The 26844-nt window shown below is 39.9% G+C and overlaps 1 protein-coding gene across 1 annotated transcript in view; it reads left to right on the top strand.

Moving 5' to 3' along the window:
* The window catches only part of camkmt (calmodulin-lysine N-methyltransferase), a 164728-nt gene that overhangs the window by 113094 nt on the left and 24790 nt on the right, over positions 1 to 26844 (top strand). The window contains exons 5-8 of the mRNA XM_034005550.3: positions 280 to 334; positions 2980 to 3043; positions 13485 to 13551; positions 17300 to 17374. Of these exons, the coding sequence (XP_033861441.2) occupies positions 280 to 334; positions 2980 to 3043; positions 13485 to 13551; positions 17300 to 17374 (261 nt within the window). The remainder of the gene's footprint in view (positions 1 to 279; positions 335 to 2979; positions 3044 to 13484; positions 13552 to 17299; positions 17375 to 26844) is intronic.

The following is a 26844-nucleotide window of genomic DNA, read 5'->3' as shown; positions in this document are numbered from 1 at the left end:
AATGAGAAAGCCCCCCAGCTGGTTCTGATGCTTTGTGACCTCTCTTTATCATTTTCATTCAAGGTGGTCTGCCCAGTGTCTCCCCAGCTTCCTGGCTGTTCTTGTCTCTCCCCGCCGCTGAATTGTGTGTAATATATATATATATACCTGATCATTGGGACCATTTTGCCCTAATCTGTGTGGATTTTCATATTTCCTCTCTCTCTCTGTCTCTGTCTCTCTCTCTCTGTCTCTGTCCTGGTTCTCCCTCCCGGTCCATCTCTCTCTCTCTTCTCTCAGGGGCCTTACCGTGTGTGAACTGGGGGGCGGCATGACATGCTTGGCTGGGCTCATGGTAGGTAACCTCCATTCAGGTTCTCTTAACACACTTCCAGACACATACACTAACACACACACACACATACACTAACACACACCCACACTAACACACATACACATACACACATTATCACACACACTAACACACACGCATACACTAACACACACACATACACTAATATACACACGCACACACACATACACTAACACACACATACACACACACACATGCACACTAAAACACACACACATTCACACACGCACACTGAAACACACACTTACACACAAGCACTTTGTTTTAAAAAAAAACCTCCCTACGCAGCGCTAACTCCCAGGTCAGGGCACTGCCAACTGCTTCAGCTGAGGTCAAGCTAACGAGTCTGAAGAGACCCTCCAGATTGACTGGCTTTCGTATCATATTGATTTGACGGTTGCATCAGATGAGCAAAACCATTTTATCTCTGTGTTGTCAATGTCTCTTGTTGTGACATTGCAGGCTCCCGGTGGACCCTTTTCTTCCGTTGCCTCTTCTTATTACAAGAAGCTTTTTTCCTTCTCTACCTGCAGCTGCGTTGGCAGTCCTGATTTGTTTCAGGAGCAGTTAACCCTGTGTTGCTGCATTAACCCTCGGCATGCTGTCCTTTTATTTATTTGAGGTTGTGCAGTAGGTCCAGCAGCATGCTTTTATCCAGCTGTACCTGCTCCTCTGCTAAGTTTTAATAAGCATTTAATGGACTGATCCACCTTAAACGAATGACCTCTGTAGGGAGTGCAGCTGTATTAACCTGCCCCCTCAGTAACTGTGAAAACCACACAGACATCTCTGTGTAAATCAGTTACATTTTCTGGCCTCATTTTTCAAACCACCTGTGAATTCAAGCTTTTGGGAGTCCTTTCAGAAGTGACCCCTGTGGTTGAAGCATTTTTGATTAGTTAATTAGTGTGATAAACACTTATCTAAGCATAAACAACAATAGAGAATGACAGACAACAAAAATATGTTATTATACGATTCATTATTATTATTATTATTATTATTATTATTATTATTATTATTATTATTAATAATAATAATAATAATAATAATAATAATAATAATAATAATAATAATAATAGTCTCCAGCCAGTTCACTTAAAATGACCTTCAAACAGTGACCAATGCATCTGTTTCAATGAATACATGCAGTTTATACAGTGGGATTAAAAAGAGCGGGAGAGCTGTGATATAGCTGCTGCTCAGACAGGCCCACAGGCAGACAGGTGACCGATGTACTGACTCAAAGTCTCAGAGTCTAAGGTAGGCAGAGGGAACCCCCTCAGTGCAGCTCAGTTGGAGTGCCATGATATAGCTGCTAATGTTTTGCTGCATTTTTACAACAACAAGCATGATCCAGGGTGGCTGTGTGATAATTAGATTCTTTAGATTCCAGCCAGTCAGTGTGGATCCCTCACGCACATTCTCTAAACCAGTCAGTGAGGAGCCCTCACACACATTCTCTAAACCAGTCAGTGTGGATCCCTCACACACATTCTCTAAACCAGTCAGTGAGGAGCCCTCACACACATTCTCTAAGCCAGTCAGTGTGGATCCCTCACACACATTCTCTAAACCAGTCAGTGTGGATCCCTCACACACATTCTCTAAACCAGTCAGTGAGGAGCCCTCACACACATTCTCTAAGCCAGTCAGTGTGGATCCCTCACACACATTCTCTAAACCAGTCAGTGTGGATCCCTCACACACATTCTCTAAGCCAGTCAGTGTGGATCCCTCACACACATTCTCTAAACCAGTCAGTGAGGAGCCCTCACACACATTCTCTAAACCAGTCAGTGTGGATCCGTCACACACATTCTCTAAACCAGTCAGTGAGGAGCCCTCACACACATTCTCTAAACCAGTCAGTGAGGAGCCCTCACACACATTCTCTAAACCAGTCAGTGAGGAGCCCTCACACACATTCTCTAAGCCCTGAGACTTCATTTATTTTTATTCAGCATGGATGTGTCAGGCGAGCACAGTTTTAACACAGCGGTTTCTTTTGTTTTGTTTTTTTTATTATATGTCTCTACAAATAAAAAGCATATTGTTCGGGGTCTGATTGGCATTTGACAAACCTGTCGTAGAGCTATACAATGTTATACAATGTTATACAATGTTACACAATGTTACAGCCCCGATGTACGAGCATGTCAGAACACACACACGCACGCGCACACACACACACGCACACAAAGGAGTAAAGAAAAAAAAAATTGCCTTACAAAGCCATTTGCCTGCAATGCAAAGTTATATGAAGGGCATCTGGCAGGCAGACAGAGCCAGCTGAGAGGCAGAGTGACAGCCTTGTATGATGGCTCTGCTAGATAAACAGAAAGCCACAAATGAAAGACTCTCAGAATACCATCATCCCCTGTCACAATGCAATTACCGAACAGAATGATAGCAAGATAGAGGCTCCTCGCAAATGGAATGATAAAGGTATTGACTGATTTGATTGAATGATTAAAATAATGCAGAAAAAAAAGAAATAGGTGAGGAAGCATCATACTAGCAAGCTTGTCACTTCTGCCTCCTCTGGTTTCCACACCAGTGCGAGAGCGCCGTGTACAACTATTGTTTCATGCATTTCTTTTTTCTTTTAATCATTTTTTTTCTAGATCGCTATTGCTGCTGATGTCAAAGAAGTCCTGCTATCTGATGGGAATGAAAAAGCCATCCAAAGTATCCTTCTTCTGATGAAAATAAACCGTGCTCCGAGCTGGGCCACGGCGAGTGCGATTACCACCGCTTTGCAACAGCTGAAAGAAAAAAAATAATTGGATAAAAGCATAAAACAGCACAGGTTACGCTTAGTAGCATGTCCTGTGCAACAAGTGCAATTAGGATATCGCTTTGTTCTCAGAGCACAAGAACCTGCAGCACTCAGGCTCAACTGCCTGCTGTGGTCCAGTGGGTCGATACTGCTGGGCAGGGGCAGCTCCAGAAATAATTATTAGGGGGGGCTTAGCATGTGAGGAGTGGAACCAATGTGAACATTTTGGGTTAATATGCTTTCGTAGCACTTGTTATCTCTGAAGTCACTTTCAAGACTGACTGAGCTATAATATAAATGCACACATTGCTAATGTAGCTAATCCTATATATTGTGTCTGTGAGTGTTTTATGAGAAAGAACTTTAATCACACACAAGAAATAAAAAAAACAGCATCAAAATATATTTATCCAAATTAAATGAAGAACCAAACACATTTCTTGGTTTTCAAATTGTATAAGATTTTTCACTTTACAGAATTGGATGATTTTTGTTCATCATTCCAGTTACAACAAAATTATGTTGTGAAGGTTTTTTTGTTTTTTTTCAAAAAACAAAACAAAACAAAACAAAATAAGCTCTACATAACAATAAAACATGTAAATAAGCTTTGGCTAAAACTATTATACATCATATCCATTGTTATGATCAGTTTTCAACACATTGACCATACTGCAGTAAATACTACCAAAACCTTTAGGCACAATTACATGTCTTTCAGCACCAAGGAGTTACAATCCCCTAGGATAATTAAATAAACAGTACTGAAAAAAAAGACAAGCAAACACTAGTTATTTTTCCTAGACCTGTGTAGTGCTGTACAGGTCTGCAGTGTTGAAGTACTTAAAACAATTTGCCTTGGGCCCATTGATGCAAAGCGATGCAAAATCAGATTTCGGTCCTGTTCTTTTTCTATAAAAATCTGGCCAAGTCTTTTTTGCAACTTTGTTGTTTTTAAGTAGGATTTTACTTCCCTTAATGCAGAAAAGGAGCGTTCACAACGTACGCTTGTAAATGGAAATGTCAATGTTAGCCTAAGTAATTTCCAGAGATTTGGAAAGCTGACTACACTCAGGAAACTCCCGATGTTTATATGTGAGAGGGCACTGCCTGCACCTTGAGCAACTGTTACCTCTGCCTTTAGAAGGCTCTTATCTATAGAAAGGGAATCACCATATTTTTCAACAACAACATAAATTTTATGACTAGGAAATTACTAGAAGCAGGGTTTAATGCTTGCATACCTTGTAGTAAGTCACTAGTTTCATCAGCTAAACTTCTTCCTAATTCATGTGTGAAACGATTGATTACAGGGAAATACATCTCAATCATTAAAAGACTTTTTGGGTCTCTGCTTGGTTGATCATGTTGCGCTGTGGTGTCTTTGTAAAGAAACCCTGATATCACTCTTCTCTTACATTTTCTTTTGTTAGGAGGAAGTTCCAAAGCAATACTACAGTCATTGCAAGATCCAGTGCAGGATTCTGCAATAGATCACTGAGTATTTTACTGATACCCAGAAGAGATTCAAATGCAAACAAACTAGCAACAAAGTTAACCGTCAACATTTCCATTAGAAATCCCTCAGCTTCTGTGGAGTTGTTGCTGTCCCTTTCTGCGATTTTCTCCAAACACTCTGTTATACAGTGAAACCTTTCCTTAACTGCTGAAACCGCTCTCCACTGACAAGCCCATCTTGTTTCTGAAATGCGTGGAAGTTCTCTAACTTTTACATTTTGTGTCTGTTGCGATGTCACAAATGTTTGATGTACTGAAGGCTGGCTGATAAACACATACAAGCGCTCATACAAATTTAAAAAAAATCTCTAGCCACTTTGACATCCTTCACTGTATCAACTAGAGCAAGGTTAAGTCTATGTGCCTGGCAATGAATGCAAACTGCATGAGGATGAACCTGGGTCAAACTGGCCTATACTCCATTACACTTGCCTGACATGACAGAAGCCCCATCATAGCACTGTGCTACTACAGTCCAGTCCAAGGCTGTGAAGCCTATTGGTAATAAGCTTACACAGAGAGTCTGCAGTGAGATCTTTGGCATGCTCAAAGGACAGAAATTTTTCTTTGACATTTGGGTTCATCTGCAAAGCGTACACATATAGAAAACTGTTCTTTTTTTTTGTATTTACCACAGTCTCTAGCCATAACAGCAATTTCTTCAGTCAGTACAGAGGCTGTAGCTTCTATAAGATCATTCTGTATTTCTTTGCTGGTATATTTTGCATTTCCACTTGCTACTTTTGAAGCTAAACAAGAATCCTACTTGCTTCAATCAGTTCTAAAAAAAATACATTTATTTGAAGAATAATGCACCTCTTCATGCCCTCTCAGTGCTAAATCCTGGCTGGACAAATATATTACAGCATCCAAAATTTTAGCAAGGTGCTTCCTATTTTCTACCACAGACTGTTAGTATGCAGTAGATAGCTTTGCTGCAACTGACCCATGTTTTGAAATACATTTAAAGTTCTCCCAAAGAACTTTAATGGCTTTATTAGAATTCCCAGTGGAAGACAAGTCACACAGTACTTGGTTTACTCAATAGTTGCTAACTCTGTGCTTGCATAGAGATATCTTAGAAGACCTGGAGGTAGCTACGGACTGTTTCCATAGCTGTTAGTTTCGCTCCCCGTACATAATGCCTACATCTTGTCAGCTGGTACTGATCTAGACTGTGGAGTGAATGCACGGGGTTTGAGGGTTCAGGTTAGTTTAAGGTGCAGTGCTGACCAGAGGGAGCGAGGCATCATAAACTGGCTCACTACGTGCTGCTGGTTTTTAAAAACGACTTTCATTTTCGGATTGATTTAATGACGAAAGATGAATTAAATGAAAAAAAAATATGGATGTCAGTACTTGTGAATGCATGCTTCTTTTGTGCGTCTGTATGTAATTTGAAATACATGTTTAGCAATCTCACTGCTACAAGTAGCGTAATGACAATGCATTTCAATGGAGTATTCCCAAATCTCACTCCAGATCACATACTGTACACACCTGTTATGAGCTTAATGGCACCAGCCATTGCCTGACACTGGTGTAAAAAGAGATGTTGCTACATGATGAGGCACAAACATATACCAAAAAAAGTTCTCCCCTATTCAGTTACTTTGAAACTTTTCTCCTAAGTTATCAGTATTCTGTTTTTTTTCTTGTTTATCTCCCTGACTGGTCAGTTCAGGCTCAGCTCCTGATCCACTCAGTACTGTGTGTTTAAACTCAGAGAAGAATACCCTATCTTTGCCCACTGCCCTGTTGTAATTGTTACTATTCATCTCCTCAAGCGCTGCTATTCCTAATGAACAGAGAAGATCAGAAGTCACTTCACATGCCCTTCACGTATTGCTTTTCTCAGAACAGCATTATAAAAACCACCGTTCCACCAACATGTGCCTCGGCACTGTGAACATTCATGTGAACCTTCCTCAGGTGGATTAGTTTACAGCTAAAGTAAACTCTTGCAATGGACACATGCCCTGCCTGTATAATACATATTCAAATACAGCATAAAATACTGGAAATTAAAATTGTGGAAGGAGCGTAGGGGTCTGCCATTCTGCACTAAACTGCATTTCTTTTGAACTGTTTTAGTTTTTGTTTTGCATTCTGCATAAGCTGCAAAGCTGCCTCTGCCTTTGGACAGCATGTTACATTGGTGTCCTCTTTCTCAAGAATAACCCCTGTTAAATATTCAAAAAAAGAACAGGCCACCGGTGAAAAAAAAAACTATTGGTTTCAATATTTATTTGATTTCTTAAAGGCAGTAAATAAACAGTAAATACAATTATGGATTTAATTCTCTGTAAACAAGACATATAGCAAACACCACAACACCACAATAATAGATTTAAATAAGTGAGTGTGGTCACCATGGCATTAATAGCCTACAAGTATCTCCACGGTTTGTTTTCAAACACAATTTCCCTTGGTAGAGGTGTGCTAAACATACCGAAACGTTGGGAAGTTGGCTCTTTTGTACTGCACAAGCTCTATTCCACAGTTTGTGCAGTTCCTTTAGTGCTAAAACCCAATCCTCCAATCCAGAGGCAGTGACACTTTCCATGACTCCACACACAGCCTGTGATTACTTGGTCTCAATGAATTGAAAGGGATTCAAATTAACACCAGAGGGAGCCCCTATAGTGCAATCCAAGAAAAAAAAAAAACAATATTGCTTTTGCAAAACACATGATGTTTGATGAAATTGTATACAATGTATACAGTTCAATATATACCCCTTTACTGTGATCAGTTTTGCATACAGTTCAATGTATAGTCCTTTATTGTGATCGCTTTTGAATACAGTTCAGTATATGTCCCTTTACCATGATCGGTTTTGCTGCATGATCTTTATCATCTTTTCCGTCTTTAACCCCCACCAGAGTGGGTTTAATTCTCCGGGCCTGGCAGCATTTAGATTGCTTCCCTGCATCTGTCACCAAGTTTCAACCCTGACCTTTGTCCTTTTTACTGAGCCACTCGTCTGAATTAGACTCCAACAGCAACCTGCCAGTGATAGTCCTGTGTCAAGGGACTGGCAGCTGAGAATCAGAAACTTAGCTGGATTTTCCATCTCCTGTGTTGAACATCCCAGTATCAGAGCCATGCAGTATGAAAATAAATGGAAGCATCCAAGAAAAATACGAAATAGGAGTGTGATTTACAGCATCATTTTTTGACCTTACTAAATAAACCACACTGTATCATTATACAGCTCAATGGAAAATAGGGCCTGTAATTCCTTGCTTGGGCAGTGCACTAGAAAGCAATGCTGGTTTCTGTACTGTATCAACACCTTGGCTGACCAGAAACTAGGGCTGTTTGGTGATACTTCAATAACAGCCTTTCTCGTCTGCTTTAGACCAGATCGAAGTGAAAGAACACCACTAAGGAAGGTGATTTATTTATTTATCAATTACACTGGCTGCACCAAGTGAACTATACATTATACACCTGACATGCCTTTAATCTCGGTGTATCGAATCTCAAAGCAAACTGAATGCATTCACTTGCACATACCTGCCTACATACATACATACATACTTACCTACAAGCTAGATGTCCATGACCTGGTGTGTGGAGAGCAGTGCTGCCGTGGTGTGGTGTTCAGCACTGACACTCTCTAAATGCCATTGAAATGCAGTAGTGTATGAAGCAGCCATTGAAATCACCACCGCTTGTCCTCTCTTCTTTGAGCTGTCACCCAGGTCTTGAATGGCTTATAGGAAAAGCCTTGGTTCGGCATTGCTTTGGCTCAGCCGCAGTGTTCCTTTCGGCACTGCCAGTGCAGCATGTTAACAGTGAACCCATTGCACATTAAAGAGATTGTTGTCTTTGATCTCTGAATTGAGTCCTGATATTCACTGGGGTCTGTGGTGTTCAGTGGAGCCTGACCATTAGCTCTGCAATATATATCCCGGTGTTATTTCAAGAGAGGGGAGCTCTGATAAGTAAGGAGTTGCACTGCCACATTCACTGATACCGTCTTTCCCTCGTGAGCGGTGGAGATTAAGGGTGTATCTTGCCGAGACTCGTTGTTTATGTTTTTAGGCTAGGTTGTGTTTAATGGTTTAATGGTTTGTTTTATCTTGTGTCCTACCACATTAAGTGAAGGCAGTATGGTTTCAGGTAACTGGCTGATCATTTATTTGATTGTGATGTCAGATTGTTGAGAAACTAGAAATGTCATCAGTGTTTAATATCAAGTTATGTTAAGTATGTATGTACTGTATGGACCCAATTCATCCACTCACAGATCGATAACATAAGCGTGTTATTGGAAATATATACAGTATAGTAGACAAACAAAATGCAGAACTGCACGGTTTCCTGTTTCTCTTCTGATCGCAGACAATGCTATATGTATGTATCTCTGCATGTTCAGTACAATCACTGCATGTTCAGTATAGATCACTGCATGTTCAGTACAATCACTGCATGTTCAGTATAGATCACTGCATGTTCAGTACAATCACTGCACGTTCAGTACAGATCACTGCACGTTCAGTACAGATCACCACACGTTCAGTACAATCACTGCACGTTCAGTACAGATCACTGCACGTTCAGTACAATCACTGCACGTTCAGTACAGATCACTGCACGTTCAGTACAGATCACCACACATTCAGTACAATCACTGCACGTTCAGTACAATCACTGCACGTTCAGTACAGATCACTGCACGTTCAGTACAATCACTGCATGTTCAGTACAATCACTGCACGTTCAGTACAGATCACTGCACGTTCAGTACAATCACTGCACGTTCAGTACAATCACTGCATGTTCAGTACAGATCACCACACATTCAGTACAATCACTGCATGTTCAGTACAATCACTGCATGTTCAGTACAGATCACTGCACGTTCAGTACAGATCACTGCACGTTCAGTACAGATCACTGCACGTTCAGTACAATCACTGCATGTTCAGTACAGATCACCACACGTTCAGTACAATCACTGCACGTTCAGTACAGATCACTGCACGTTCAGTATAGATCACTGCACGTTCAGTACAGATCACTGCACGTTCAGTACAGATCACTGCACGTTCAGTACAGATCACCACACGTTCAGTACAGATCACCACACGTTCAGTACAATCACTGCACGTTCAGTACAGATCACTGCACGTTCAGTATAGATCACTGCACGTTCAGTACAGATCACTGCACGTTCAGTACAGATCACTGCACGTTCAGTACAGATCACTGCACGTTCAGTACAATCACTGCATGTTCAGTACAGATCACCACACGTTCAGTACAATCACTGCACGTTCAGTACAGATCACTGCACGTTCAGTATAGATCACTGCACGTTCAGTACAGATCACTGCACGTTCAGTACAGATCACTGCACGTTCAGTACAGATCACCACACGTTCAGTACAATCACTGCACGTTCAGTACAGATCACTGCACGTTCAGTACAATCACTGCATGTTCAGTACAGATCACCACACATTCAGTACAATCACTGCACGTTCAGTACAATCACTGCACGTTCAGTACAGATCACTGCACGTTCAGTACAATCACTGCATGTTCAGTACAATCACTGCACGTTCAGTACAGATCACCACACGTTCAGTACAATCACTGCACGTTCAGTACAGATCACTGCACGTTCAGTACAGATCACTGCATGTTCAGTACAGATCACCACACGTTCAGTACAATCACTGCATGTTCAGTACAGATCACCACACGTTCAGTACAATCACTGCACGTTCAGTACAGATCACTGCACGTTCAGTACAGATCACTGCACGTTCAGTACAGATCACTGCACGTTCAGTACAGATCACTGCACGTTCAGTACAATCACTGCATGTTCAGTACAGATCACCACACATTCAGTACAATCACTGCACGTTCAGTACAGATCACTGCACGTTCAGTACAATCACTGCACGTTCAGTACAATCACTGCATGTTCAGTACAGATCACCACACATTCAGTACAATCACTGCATGTTCAGTACAATCACTGCATGTTCAGTACAGATCACTGCACGTTCAGTACAGATCACTGCACGTTCAGTACAGATCACTGCACGTTCAGTACAATCACTGCATGTTCAGTACAGATCACCACACGTTCAGTACAATCACTGCACGTTCAGTACAGATCACTGCACGTTCAGTATAGATCACTGCACGTTCAGTACAGATCACTGCACGTTCAGTACAGATCACCACACGTTCAGTACAATCACTGCACGTTCAGTACAGATCACTGCACGTTCAGTACAATCACTGCATGTTCAGTACAGATCACCACACATTCAGTACAATCACTGCACGTTCAGTACAATCACTGCACGTTCAGTACAGATCACTGCACGTTCAGTACAATCACTGCATGTTCAGTACAATCACTGCACGTTCAGTACAGATCACCACACGTTCAGTACAATCACTGCACGTTCAGTACAGATCACTGCACGTTCAGTACAGATCACTGCATGTTCAGTACAGATCACCACACGTTCAGTACAATCACTGCATGTTCAGTACAGATCACCACACGTTCAGTACAATCACTGCACGTTCAGTACAGATCACTGCACGTTCAGTACAGATCACTGCACGTTCAGTACAGATCACTGCACGTTCAGTACAATCACTGCATGTTCAGTACAGATCACCACACATTCAGTACAATCACTGCACGTTCAGTACAGATCACTGCACGTTCAGTACAATCACTGCACGTTCAGTACAATCACTGCATGTTCAGTACAGATCACTGCACGTTCAGTACAGATCACCACACATTCAGTACAATCACTGCATGTTCAGTACAGATCACCACACGTTCAGTACAGATCACTGCATGTTCAGTACAGATCACTGCACGTTCAGTACAATCACTGCATGTTCAGTACAGATCACCACACGTTCAGTACAGATCACTGCACGTTCAGTACAGATCACTGCACGTTCAGTACAGATCACTGCATGTTCAGTACAGATCACTGCACGTTCAGTACAATCACTGCATGTTCAGTACAGATCACTGCACGTTCAGTACAATCACTGCATGTTCAGTACAGATCACTGCACGTTCAGTACAGATCACTGCATGTTCAGTACAGATCACCACACGTTCAGTACAATCACTGCATGTTCAGTACAGATCACCACACGTTCAGTACAATCACTGCACGTTCAGTACAGATCACTGCACGTTCAGTACAGATCACTGCACGTTCAGTACAGATCACTGCACGTTCAGTACAGATCACTGCACGTTCAGTACAATCACTGCATGTTCAGTACAGATCACCACACATTCAGTACAATCACTGCACGTTCAGTACAGATCACTGCACGTTCAGTACAGATCACCACACGTTCAGTACAATCACTGCACGTTCAGTACAGATCACTGCACGTTCAGTACAATCACTGCATGTTCAGTACAGATCACTGCATGTTCAGTACAGATCACTGCACGTTCAGTACAGATCACTACATGTTCAGTACAGATCACCACACATTCAGTACAATCACTGCACGTTCAGTACAATCACTGCACGTTCAGTACAGATCACTGCACGTTCAGTACAATCACTGCATGTTCAGTACAATCACTGCACGTTCAGTACAGATCACTGCACGTTCAGTACAGATCACTGCATGTTCAGTACAGATCACCACACGTTCAGTACAATCACTGCATGTTCAGTACAGATCACCACACATTCAGTACAATCACTGCACGTTCAGTACAATCACTGCACGTTCAGTACAGATCACTGCACGTTCAGTACAATCACTGCATGTTCAGTACAATCACTGCACGTTCAGTACAGATCACTGCACGTTCAGTACAGATCACTGCACGTTCAGTACAGATCACTGCACGTTCAGTACAGATCACTGCACGTTCAGTACAGATCACTGCACGTTCAGTACAATCACTGCATGTTCAGTACAGATCACCACACATTCAGTACAATCACTGCACGTTCAGTACAGATCACTGCACGTTCAGTACAATCACTGCACGTTCAGTACAATCACTGCATGTTCAGTACAGATCACCACACATTCAGTACAATCACTGCACGTTCAGTACAGATCACTGCACGTTCAGTACAGATCACTGCACGTTCAGTACAGATCACTGCACGTTCAGTACAGATCACTGCACGTTCAGTACAATCACTGCACGTTCAGTACAGATCACCACACGTTCAGTACAGATCACTGCACGTTCAGTACAGATCACTGCACGTTCAGTACAGATCACTGCACGTTCAGTACAATCACTACATGTTCAGTACAGATCACCACACGTTCAGTACAGATCACTGCACGTTCAGTACAGATCACTGCACGTTCAGTACAATCACTGCACGTTCAGTACAATCACTGCATGTTCAGTACAGATCACCACACATTCAGTACAATCACTGCACGTTCAGTACAGATCACTGCACGTTCAGTACAATCACTGCATGTTCAGTACAGATCACCACACGTTCAGTACAGATCACTGCACGTTCAGTACAGATCACTGCACGTTCAGTACAATCACTGCACGTTCAGTACAGATCACTGCACGTTCAGTACAGATCACTGCACGTTCAGTACAGATCACTGCACGTTCAGTACAGATCACTGCACGTTCAGTACAGATCACTGCACGTTCAGTACAGATCACTGCACGTTCAGTACAGATCACTGCACGTTCAGTACAGATCACTGCATGTTCAGTACAGATCACTGCACGTTCAGTACAATCACTACATGTTCAGTACAGATCACTATTTCCATGTCTGTTTTTTTTTCTTAACTAGTCCTTGTTAGATGTGCGCAGTGTCATAGAAAGGAACAGGAAAATGGGTGTTATCAAGGCGGCTTCAGTATCTAGTTGGTAAGTATCTTTTTGTTTCAACAGAAAATACATGTGATATCTTTAGTGCTGCCTAAAATTATGGGCTTGACAGCACTGGAGACACATGGAACACTCCCCCATAGGCCTCTCAACCCTTGGAACAGTGTATGCATTGTGGTAAACCCTGGTAAAAGCAAGTGTAGGAAAGTATGACAAAGCAAGATAAACTGAAGATTATGGGGTAACCTATTTACTCACTCAGTTAAAGGCTCCACCTCTTGAAGTGCAGTGAGAGCCATGTCAACACATGTTACCGAATTGCCCATGTTTATAGCCAAGCTTCCCCACAGGGAGCACTGCATTGGCCATTGCGCTCCTGCGCATTACGAAGGAAAGTGGGTTGAAGACATTTTACCTGACTTCAGCGACCCCCTACTGGTTAGGCGGGTGACAAGTACAGACGGAGACTTCCCAGGGCAGGCTTGGTAGCTCGGTTTGTAGCATCAGGTAGCATGCTAAAGTTGCAAATGACAAACACTTAAATAGGAACACTTTTCTAGAGGGACCAGTCTACACTGCGGGTAACTCTTTGTTCTGTCTTTTGCTCTGCCTTAGTGCCAGTTGTGAGGGGAGTTTTTGTGAATTGCAGCTTGGCAGAGGCCACCTGAATTATTCCACAAAGCATCAAACTAATAACCTTGAGGTGAAACACTTCATATTACACAGCTGCGCTATAGAAATGTTCATCCCATTTATTTAAATAACGTGCAGGGTTTTCATGCACTGTATTTCTTACAAATCTTAAAAATGCCATTGTAAATGCTGAATAAGTAAGATCAGCTGTGCATGTGTGTGTGTGTGTGTGTACAGTGCAGTAAAGCATTGGTGCATTGAAGGTAAACAGGAGCGTTCTTGCTCAGTGTCTCAATTCCAAGCCTATGAATAAAGTCCTCTAAGGACTCTTTTGATTGAAAACCCTCATCCAGAAATAATAGTAATAATATTATAAAAAATGAAAAACATTTAGAATATCTTTACTTGCTTTTAAATAATTATAGCATAACTTGTGCAGGAGATTCAGAATGAGATTAATAACTTGAAAATCATTTTAATGTTTTTTTTTTGGGGGGGGGGATTTGTTTTCACTCCTGTTAAACCACGATGAAAAAATTGAAACAGGAAACATATAATTAGTGCGCGTTAAGCCTCCCGTCACAATCAGAGATGGGTATAATTAGTGTGTGTTAAGCTTCCCGTCACAATCAGAGATGGGTATAATTAGTGTGCGTTGAGCCTCCCGTCACATTCAGAGATGGGTATAATTAGTGTGTGTTAAGCCTCCCGTCACAATCAGAGATGGCTATAATTAGTGTGTGTTAAGCCTCCTGTCACATTCAGAGATGGTTATAATTAGTGTGTGTTAAGCCTCCCGTCACATTCAGAGATGGTTATAATTAGTGTGTGTTAAGCCTCCCGTCACATTCAGAGATGGTTATAATTAGTGTGTGTTAAGCCTCCCGTCACAATCAGAGATGGGTATAGTTAATCTGCATTAAGCCTCCCGTCACAATCAGAGATGGGAGGGCTGAAGGTGGTGTACGATTGTATGAGGGATTTCGGTTTTGTCCCTGATAATATATTTCTGCCCCATGCTGTGAAGAAAGATTGTGTTTCCACAAGACAATTTTGTTTACTGAGGGTTAAGAATTACTAATTACTAATTAGATTTGGGTTGTCTGGAATATGGCATTTTTGGCTGCTCCCCGGTCCAATCTCACTGCGTGGAAATTGTTTTGAGAAGCCACAGCAGATGAAGAAGCATCGCACTCCGATTCCTGAGCCTCAGCTCGGCGGCCAGGGGGAAGCATGCTCCCTCTCGCCCCTGCAGATATTGTTTTGAGGTCTTTATCACAGTCAATTCAGCATGCTTTTCAAAAGAATGGCATTGCAATATGATTTGAATATCATATAGCTGATATAACTTGTGATATTGCAGGTAGTGTAATTGTACATGTGTATTACATTGTTTGTGCCCTGGAGATTGGAATCTGTTGATTACCATGTAGATGCATGAATGTACCTGGTACTCCCCTGTTCCAAGTGATACCAGCCCTAGGACTGCATTTTAGTTATGACACCAACTTATGAAGAATTATGATACATCAGTGCAATTATGTATTGTTGCAAAATAGTCAGTATCACAGTCTTTGTCACAGTCTTTATCACAGTATTGGTCACAGTCTTTATCACAGTATTGGTCACAGTCTTTATCACAGTCTTTGTCACAGTCTTTATCACAGTCTTTATCAGTCTTTATCACAGTATTGGTCACAGTCTTTATTACAGTCTTGGTCACAGTATTGGTCACAGTGTTTATCACAGTCTTGGTCACAGTCTTTGTCACAGTCTTTATCACAGTCTTTGTCACAGTCTTTATCACAGTCTTTGTCACAGTCTTTGTCACAGTCTTTATCACAGTCTTTGTCACAGTCTTTATCACAGTCTTTATCATGGTATTGTTCACAGTCTTTATCACAGTCTTTGTCACAGTCTTTATCACAGTATTGGTCACAGTCTTTATCACAGTCTTTGTCACAGTCTTTATTACAGTATTTATCACAGTCTTTATCACAGTCTTTGTCACAGTCTTTGTCACAGTCTTTATCACAGTATTTATCATGGTATTGTTCACAGTCTTTATCACAGTCTTTGTCACAGTCTTTATCACAGTATTGGTCACAGTCTTTATCACAGTCTTTGTCACAGTCTTTATTACAGTATTTATCACAGTCTTTATCACAGTATTTGTCACAGTCTTTGTCACAGTTTTTATCACAGTCTTTGTCACAGTCTTGGTCACAGTCTTTGTCACAATCTTTATCACAGTCTTTATCACAGTCTTTATCAGGTACAAGGATCACCGCTGCACCATCATTAAAATGTAATCCTTGGTTTGGTCAGAATGGGCCAGATTGATCAAGATCCTTACATCAAAGGGTTAAAACTGTTAATATTACAAGTAGTAACAAACAACTTAGGGCACACTTTTGAGTCCTAGACTGAACCTACAGTACGGAGTAGTTTGGTACTAGCATTGTAGCATTAGCAGTTTGATTTCAATTGCATGGTGTAAACCCATTGATAACTGGCCAGTTGTATTCACTTGTCCATATACACTTCAAGTGCAGCACTTCACATATCCACAAACCCAGGAGGATGTGTCATATTGCAGGCAGTCTTCATGTTAATGTCGACGACGCCGGTACGACACACAATGGCAGCGCAGGATCCACTGCTGCCCCCTTATCGAATGGACCGGGACCCATGCGCTCTCAATTAGAAAATATCTGCCATGAGAACATTTACAAGCGTTATTCAGAAAACGTATTGAAACATCCTCATAGGTGTAAACTAAACCTGTAGCGAGCGTATTCTCTAAAATACGGTCCGAATGGGGTACCACATTGTTTAGGACAGGGGTGGACAACTGACCGGGTCTTTGTTCCAGCCTTGTTCTAAACTGTTTAGTTGAACCAGTTAAACCTGCATCTACCCTGAAGTAGTTCATGATCTCATTCTTTTCTGTTAGCCTGGAGTGGAATGGCCCTCCAGGACCAGGATTGGACAGCACTGATTAAGGATAAGGCTCTACAGAGATCTAATATACAAAAACAAAAAAACTGAAAAAAAAATCCTATTGGAAGTATTGAATCTGCTTTTGCTGTCTTTGACATGAAAAAAACAATGAATGTGGCTAATTTAGGTCTTCTGTTTCCCCTCTGTGCAGCGTTGTGAGATGGGACAGTGAGGCTGACGTCTCTCCATTGGAAGGGCATTTTGACATTGTTATCTGCGCTGACTGGTAGGTACATATGGCCTCTGATAAGAAAAGAAAAAGGAATCCCTGAGCTCTGCCGGTAGATCCTATTGCAGAAACAAAGCCACCTTAACCTTGATACATTAATATTCATCTCCATATGACAGTTATCAGGTAGTCTTCTGTCAGACAGAAACTTCTACCTTATTACTTCCCGAAGACTGAGTTTGAGAGGCATTTCCATTTTCTGAAATTGCCTCTTTTTCATGCTTGACGTACCAGCAAATGGATGACTTAGGCAAATTGCAAATAATTATTGCTCAGTGAGGAGCAGTCTAGAGAAAAAGGAGTGTAGCAACACAAACAGCTCAATTAGTCAGGTTCTTAGCGTAGCTCTTACTACTGATAGAAGAGTATACAGTGTGTTTGTTTATATACACTGTGCATTCCATGTAAACGGTCACCCTTTATTTTAAATTACACTTTTCTGTTTATTAATTGTTAACAACTAGCTTACTAACAGGTCATTATATAAACATATACAGTTGTAGTTTACATACCCCAGTGGAAATTTGTGGATGAGGAAAAAAAAGTTAGACGAAATAGATATCTACTCAAATGCTTGGAAATCTTCTTGTATCCTTCTCCAGCTTTATGACAATAAATCATTATCTGCCTAAGGTCTTCAGATAGCTCTTTACTTTTTCCTATATTGACTTATTGGTAATGACAGCAATCATCCTATGCCTAACCCTTTTATACTCTCTAAGAATGTTCACCTACAATCCAGCATTTTCTAGACGTTTCTAGAATTAGGTTCCACATTATCATATTGAAATTTCTAGCACCTTGTAGACAATATTATCATAGCATCAAAGGGTATGAATACTTTTGAATTAGCATTTTTTGAGTTTTGCACAAAAAATGCTGAAATAAATAATTGTAGACATATATTTCTTGTAACTTTTTTTCCTCATCCACAAAAGCAAAGCTTTTGCTACAAAACATTTTTCCTAAAATTCTTTGTTTTTTGAGAAATGTCTAGAAATTCTAAATTTCCATTGGGGTATGTAAACATTTGACTACAACTATATACTGTGGTGTAAATTATTAGGGATTTGAAAATAATTGTCGCCTTGTCATCCTGCAGTAAAATAAATAATTTCACCTCTTTCTCTTTCTCTAAATGTAAGGACAATAAAGTACAGTGTTCATGAGTAAAGTACAATATTTCATGATTCATTTCACAAATGTGTTAATTTACAGTTAGCTCAGTAAACTGTACAAATACTATATTTGACTGTATGAGGACCCTTCACTAGTCCTCTGTCTTCAATGATTTTTTGATGTGATGGGGGTATAGAGAAATAGAGACTACCTGTATATAGTTTTTCTTCAGCCCAGATGTTAATCTGTACACTTTGTTTCATTGTAAATCAAAGGCTATGTATAAGTTTCAGTGTGTGCATGTTATTCATTGAGAGCAGTGCAGGACCCACATTGTATAATATATTTTCTACACATCATGGGTTTCATGTAATCATTCTCACTCTTTTTTTTTTGTGTGTTTGTTTTGTTTTGGTCTTCGGTGTCAGCATATACTTGCAAGCGGAAGAGCGATTACTCAGTGATTAATGGGAGGGTTGTCGATTACCTGGAAAAGGTCAATAGCTACACTTCTCTAGTTATTAATTATAGTCTTTCAGGCAGTGACGCGGTAGAGAATGCCAGCATGCAGGGGCTGTATTTAGCAGTTCAGTTTCTGTTGAATACTTGTAAGGACCAGTACTGTTACGTGGGGTGAAACAAACAGGTCAATATCACACATCTCTAGTAGAACTGCACATCTCTTATGTTCCCTTTGCCTGTGCCCTTGGCACACGGCAGTTAATGTCTATCTTTCTGTTAATCAGGACTCTTGCGTCAGGTAACCCTGTCCAGCCCCGACCAGTCCAGGACAAGTGTAAAGACTGTCTGAGCTGGGGTTTGAAACCACTCGGATGCACTGGGAAGCATATCAAGATTAATAGCATGTTATGCATAACAAGCTTAATGATTTAGTATAGCTTATGAAGTAATTAGTATTGGCATCTAAGTTTAAAGTAAAAGAAAATGTGAGCTCAGCTGCCATATGGCCAGTCTGTTGTTGCTCTTATCCCATGAACTCATAGACAGCTTTAACCTGCTTGTAGGTCGTTGCACTTGTCTTCCAATTTGCCATCAAATAATCCATGCAAGCCAATTCATTGGAAAGCCTGACCTAAATGTGCTGCCCTGGTATTGCTTTGTAGAAAAGCAAACACTGATTTCCCAATTTCAACTTTGGAGACGTACACAGCAATTGCACAGAACCGACAATCCAAAACTGACATTAGAAACATCTTGAATCTGTGGCGTATAGCTCAGAAGACATCCTTGCTTTATTTATAGTTTCATTTGAGGAACTGCACTCCTGAAAAGTGAGAACCCGAAAACATTCTGCAATCTGTAAGCAATTTGAACCTTTCTTATAATCTCAGTGCGACTGCTGACAAGACTACCCTGACATTCCTCCTGCCAAATTTTTTCTACAAAAGTAACTGCACATTTCTAACCAAGAAAGTTTACACAAAAACCTTACAAATAAGGCTGCAAAATAAAACCCTTAGTAAACAAACAAGAAAGAAAGAGTAGGAACACAGGGTCTATATTTATCTACTCTCTTCTTAAACTGGTTGTTTACCTTGACTTCTGAGAAAGGAAAGCAGTAACAAATGCACACATATAGACGCACACACGCCCATGCACACGATTCAAGTAGTTAAGACTCCTTAAAGCAAAGGCTCACCTAATAGGAACAGGCCGTACTGTCTTATTTTTAAGCACCTGCTATTTTAATCATTGAACTCAGGCCACTATAAAACAAGCTCTTGGCAGGCTGGTATATATTGGGAATTTCTTAAGCTCTCAATGCCAGGGCAATGAGTTAACCCCCTGAACCACTCCCCTGAAAGGATATACTATAGTCTGTTTACAGCTCTGGTCAAGTATAATTCTCTTATTTCCAAAGCTCATTGTAGCAGTTCTGGAGAATACTTTTAAACCCCCTTCCTGCAAACAGACCACAGAGAAACGCAGGTTAACGTACCCACTTCAGGCTGACGACACTGTTATCTGGTTGTAAAAAGGAAACTGACCCTGCATTGTCCTTCATAAAGACTGAGGGTGTATTTTCAGAAAGAATTTCATTTTGGAAAAAGCATTTCCATGAACAACATCCCACCCAAGAGAAAGAGAGAGAGAGACGGTATTAGTCACTAATCGTCACTTACATGCACCATCTGATTAAAATAAGCAGCTAAGCAGCACCATATGAATTTTGGCAAGTAATTTAGTAAATGCCTTCCTCACCAAATATTAGAATGGATACTTGGGGTTTCATTGCACAGATGAAGTTAATGCCTGGCTGGATTAGACCAGATTAAGTATGAAAGTCAGGTCAGATTGGGAGATGCAGCGCTTCTCTGGGGTTTAGAAGAGGCTTTCATATGGATGTTCCCCAGATTAAACAAGTGATGCAAGGCCCTGCCAAGAAAAGTCAAATGTGTTCCTCAGACGAATCCCACAATGACTTGGCTAGGCCCTCCCCTCCCGTTGTTGATCCTCTCACTGCGTCATCCTATTTTCTACTTGAAGGATAACAGAGGGGAGAGCGTGTAAGACGGTTTTCGTTAATATACTTTTGTAATGCACTACCTGGGCTATTTATTACCGCTTAACTGTCCTATTGGAATGGAGCAGCAGGCAGCAGGCAGCCAGCATGCAGAAGACAACGCCTGGAAGGACACTGGGCTTCCACAGCAGCTCGTCTGTTTATTTGTTTATTTGTAATGGAACCTCATAGCGGGACTTGCAGTATGTTGATATATATATATATATATAATGTGTGTGTGTATATATATATATATATATATATATATATATATATATATATATATATATATATATATATATATATATATATATATATATATATAGTTTGAGAAAAAGGAAAACTGCTGTGTACCAAAATGATCAATAAGAAAAAAGAAAAAAAGAGAAAAGGATATTTCAGGTACTTAAAAAGGTAGAATAATTGATTACAAATCAATTATCAGGACGTTTCGGACTAAAAGTCCTTCATCGGCTGAATACAAAAAAACAGTGCTTTAAGAAGTTGATAAAAAACAAAGAAGTTGTCTTTTAAACAAAATTCCATATATATATAAAATTATCAATAGCACTCGCTCTGTCAGACAGACAGATACATAGATCTGAAGTACAGATATCTGATTAAATACATGAATTGGGATGAAAAGCAGAATTTGGAAAGTGTTAAAACTTGGAATTTAAATACTCTTGTGTTGTGGATATTATTTATTTCAAGTTATTTATACAGGTTGGCCCCTTGATATACATACATACATACATACATACATACTGTACATACTGTACACAGGTATTATCAATCAGGTCCTTAACTCTCTCTGGGGCTTTTCAGTCATGTACAGTACAACCAGGAAACAACGGTGTTTCAATTCAGCGAATTGGATTTATTTACTGTGTTTTCTGCACTGTTTAAATTAACTTACGTTTGCCTTGTAAACCATGGTACAATCATTGGTTTTTATTATTTTTAATTATTCACCATCCAACCTCTTTCCTTCGCTGCGTGAAACCCCATTGCAGTAAAAAAAGAAAAACAGGTTTTGTTGTGAAGAGTGTAGTTATTCAGGTGTTTAAATGTACTTACAGCACAGCTTGTGGTGCATTTCCCTTGTAGCTTTATAAATGGCAGCATTTGTGTAGTTGGAGTGTAGCTAAACTGCACTTACTGTACAACACTATTGCAGCACATCCAGTCAGCAGCTTTCTCTACAGATTGAATGTACTGTGTGTGCACTATGGGATGTGCTCCTTAAACATTAGGGTCCCAGGAATGCATTTCAGCACCCATGCATTTAGCATTGTGCTAATGTTTTAGGAACTCAGTCCACTGTCTGCGTTTAAAGGGTCAATGGAAGCCAAGCTGGCTTTTGAAAGATCTCTGGGTCAAGTGACTTCTTATTGACTTGACCCATGTTTAGGGTACTTCAGAAGCACAGTTCTATGAGAGGTATAACCCAGAAAATCCATTCCCCTAGCCTTCATGATCTGCTGAAAGGGATATAGTGGAGACATCCATCCATCTGTCAGTGCGTCTGCCTTGGAGTGTAATATATGCCTAGAGAACTGCTTTTCCAATTGTGCCGAAACTTGGCCAGGGCGTTTTATTAGCATTGATCAGAATTTGGGCATGTAAAGAGGTGTCTGTCTGTCTGCCTTTAGCTACGTGCCTATGTCACACTAACATTTGTTTGTACAGTATATCTAGAGAACTTAACATCAAATTGTGATGAAACTAGTACCAGTAAAAGTTATTGCACCGAACAGCATCTGCGGATAAGCTGTGAGCGCTGGAATGTTCAATATTGGAAACTTTTCTTTTGCCCTTTAAGGGTTTCAGATATATACAGATTTGGATTATCTGTTCCATTTTTAATTTTTTTAATGAAATTACACAGAAACTAATTTATTAAGATATTGGAATATTAAAGCCATGCTAGGCTTTTTGATTTTAATTTGAGTGACACTGCTGGACGTCAATAGGAAATAAGGGGCTTGTACCAGCATTACTGGAATGAATTAAAGCCCTCTTAGTTGATTTAACTACTTTTAGCGCTACAGTAAGTATATTTTTAGTTGCTTTTGCAGAGTGAGTAATAATTGTATATTCCCCTTTATATTTTACATTCAGTGCCAGCTGGTTATCATACATACACATTTGACAACCTCGACACCAAACTGAAATTCTGCTGTTCTTTTCTAATTGTATTTTGTTATTATTTACTTGCTAACAATATGAGTAAGTATTGAATGTATCACAAATGGATGCTAGAAAAAATAACAGTTGACACATTTATTAGAAACACTAACACTTTTTTAAAAGTGTAACCAACATAATTTATATTAGAAAATGTTATCTCAGATATCTGTCTAAGTATATTTGTACGTATTTGAATGTTTTCTTTTAAATATATTTCATTGGTATGTGTTCTAGAATATACCTCATATTGTGTGTGTGTGTGTGTACTTTTGTCTCATTGTGTGTGTGTGTGTGTACTTTTATCTCATTGTATGTGTAATTTAATCTCATATCGTGTGTGTGTGTACTTTTATCTCATAGTGTGTGTGTGTACTTTTATCTCATATAGTGTCTGTGTACTGTTATCTCATACAGTGTGTGTGTACTTTATCTCATTGCGTGTGTGTACTTTATCTCATAGTGTGTGTGTACTTTATCTCATAGTGTGTGTGTACTTTATCTCATAGTGTGTGTGTACTTTTCTCTTTGTGTGTGTGTACTTTATCTCATAGTGTGTGTGTACTTTTCTCTTTGTGTGTGTGTACTTTATCTCATAGTGTGTGTGTACTTTTATCTCAGTGTGCGTGTGTACTTTTATCTCAGTGTGCGTGTGTGTACTTTTATCTCATTGCGTGTGTGTACTTTATCTCATAGTGTGTGTGTACTTTTATCTCATAGTGTGTGTGTACTTTTATCTCATTGTGTGTGTGTACTTTTATCTCATTGTGTGTGTGTACTTTTATCTCATTGTGTGTGTGTGTACTTTTATCTCATTGTGTGTGTGTACTTTTATCTCATAGAGTATGTCTGTACTTTTATCTCATAGTGTGTGTGTACTTTTATCTCATAGTGTGTGTGTACTTTTATCTCAGTGTGCGTGTGTACTTTTATCTCATTGCGTGTGTGTACTTTTATCTCAGTGTGCGTGTGTACTTTTATCTCATAGTGTGTGTGTACTTTTATCTCATAGTGTGTGTGTGTTTATCTCATATAGTGTGTGTTTACTTTTTTTTTTTAACTGTATATCATGTATTATGCATTTCTTTGTATTTAAAGTATTATGGATTTTCTTGTTGTTACTGCATCTTGTAAAGTGCTTTGTGATGGTGGTCTACTATGAAAGGCGCTATATAAAATAAAAATGGATTGATTGATTGATTGATTGATTGATCTCATAGCGTGTGTGTACTTTTCTCTTTGTGTGTGTGTACTTTATCTCATAGCGTGTGTGTACTTTTATCTCATAGTGTGTGTGTACTTTATCTCATAGCGTGTGTGTACTTTTCTCTTTGTGTGTGTGTACTTTATCTCATAGTGTGTGTGTACTTTATCTCATAGTGTGTGTGTACTTTTCTCTTTGTGTGTGTGTACTTTATCTCATAGTGTGTGTGTACTTTTCTCTTTGTGTGTGTGTACTTTATCTCATAGTGTGTGTGTACTTTTATCTCATAGTGTGTGTGTACTTTTATCTCATAGTGTGTGTGTACTTTTATCTCATTGTGTGTGTGTACTTTTATCTCATTGTGTGTGTGTACTTTTATCTCATTGTGTGTGTGTGTACTTTTATCTCATTGTGTGTGTGTACTTTTATCTCATAGAGTATGTCTGTACTTTTATCTCATAGTGTGTGTGTGTACTTTTCTCATAGTGTGTGTGTGTGTTTACTTTTATCTCATAGTGTGTGTGTACTTTTATCTCATAGTGTGTGTGTACTTTTATCTCATAGTGTGTGTGTACTTTTATCTCATAGTGTGTGTGTGTTTATCTCATATAGTGTGTGTTTACTTTTTTTTTTTAACTGTATATCATGTATTATGCATTTCTTTGTATTTAAAGTATTATGGATTTTCTTGTTGTTACTGCATCTTGTAAAGTGCTTTGTGATGGTGGTCTACTATGAAAGGCGCTATATAAAATAAAAATGGATTGATTGATTGATTGATTGATTGATCTCATAGCGTGTGTGTACTTTTCTCTTTGTGTGTGTGTACTTTATCTCATAGCGTGTGTGTACTTTTATCTCATAGTGTGTGTGTACTTTATCTCATAGTGTGTGTGTACTTTATCTCATAGCGTGTGTGTACTTTTCTCTTTGTGTGTGTGTACTTTATCTCATAGTGTGTGTGTACTTTATCTCATAGTGTGTGTGTACTTTTCTCTTTGTGTGTGTGTACTTTATCTCATAGTGTGTGTGTACTTTTCTCTTTGTGTGTGTGTACTTTATCTCATAGTGTGTGTGTGTATTTTATCTCGTATAGTGTGTGTGTACTTTTATCTCTTATAGTGTGTGTGTACAGTGGTGTAGTGCTATATTTAGAAGTGGGCGGGACACTGTTATCTACCCACCCCCCATTTCCCCATACACTCAACAGAACCGCAGTTTATCACGCTACAGTAGTTAGTTATCGTATTTGAAATGGCTATGTGTGCAGATTCAGACAATCGGGTATAAAGGTATTATTGTAAAGCAGTAGTATATGCAACAAGGCACTAGACTTACAGCTATTTATATTAAACATAAATAACTACCTATTTTCATAACCCGTTTCATACACTAATACAGACATGATTAAAACACAATCATTAAACTGCGTTTGAATACATAAAAAATAATCAAGATAAATTATATGAACTCACCAAAAGTATGTCTCAGTCACTTGCTGCTGCAGGCGCTTCCACAGCAGGTCTCTTGGGATCGGATCAGCCTTTGCCACTCTTGTTTGTGCGTCATCGGCTGAGTGGTGACTCCACAACCAAGTAGTGACGTACGGTTTGGGATCCCGTTCTGAGAGTGGTGGTCCGTGGAGTTTCAGAAACATGAGGGCAGATACTCGATGAAGCAGAAGTTTTGTGCACAATGGTGAAATTATTAAATTAATCTGGCTAAATCCTCGTTTGCATTCAGCTGCGCTGCATGGAATTAATTTGGCACAGTTAAGCAATGGCTGAGGCTCCCTTGGGGTATTACATCCTTGTGCATCCATATAATCCCTGTAGGCATTTACAGTTGTTGTTGTTGGCACTTTAAATCTCCTGCACAGAGACATCACTTGCGGTTACCCATATCCTGCATGAAGTTCCTCAGGCCAGTGCTCACAGTTCAGAATGATCAATTCTTCGATCAGTGACTGGTATTTTTTTTCATCATAAGAGACAGGTTGTCCAGTCGAGGTGTGTGATGAGGTCGTAGTGCACATTCGACAGGTTAAGTTGTTTACTATGCTCGTCAGGAACTGTTGATGGTTGACGGCAATAATTTTGCTGTTGTCAGTCAGGGATACAGCTCCAAATTTCCCCTCCCTAATTGCAACTTCTGCCTCGAGAGATTTTGTTCCAGGTCGTTCATTGAGCGCTTCTATGAAACAAATACTACGGCGAATGAGTTTGTCTGCTTGCACAATTGTAATGTCTCATTTCTGCAGACACACAGAAAGAATGGAAAGTTCACATAAGGTATCATACATCAGCGCTAGGTCTAGTAAAAAGTGTTTTGATGACAGCCTCCTAAGCAGTCCATCATATGTCTTTCTGTCAGCCGGTGTCCATCTTGTGTCGTTCATTGCATGTCGAAAATGATCACAAAGGGTATCAT

This window comes from Acipenser ruthenus, chromosome 5 (genome assembly GCF_902713425.1).
Source record: "Acipenser ruthenus chromosome 5, fAciRut3.2 maternal haplotype, whole genome shotgun sequence".
Classification (NCBI taxonomy): domain Eukaryota; kingdom Metazoa; phylum Chordata; class Actinopteri; order Acipenseriformes; family Acipenseridae; genus Acipenser; species Acipenser ruthenus.
This window is presented reverse-complemented; position numbering and strand designations above follow the sequence as displayed.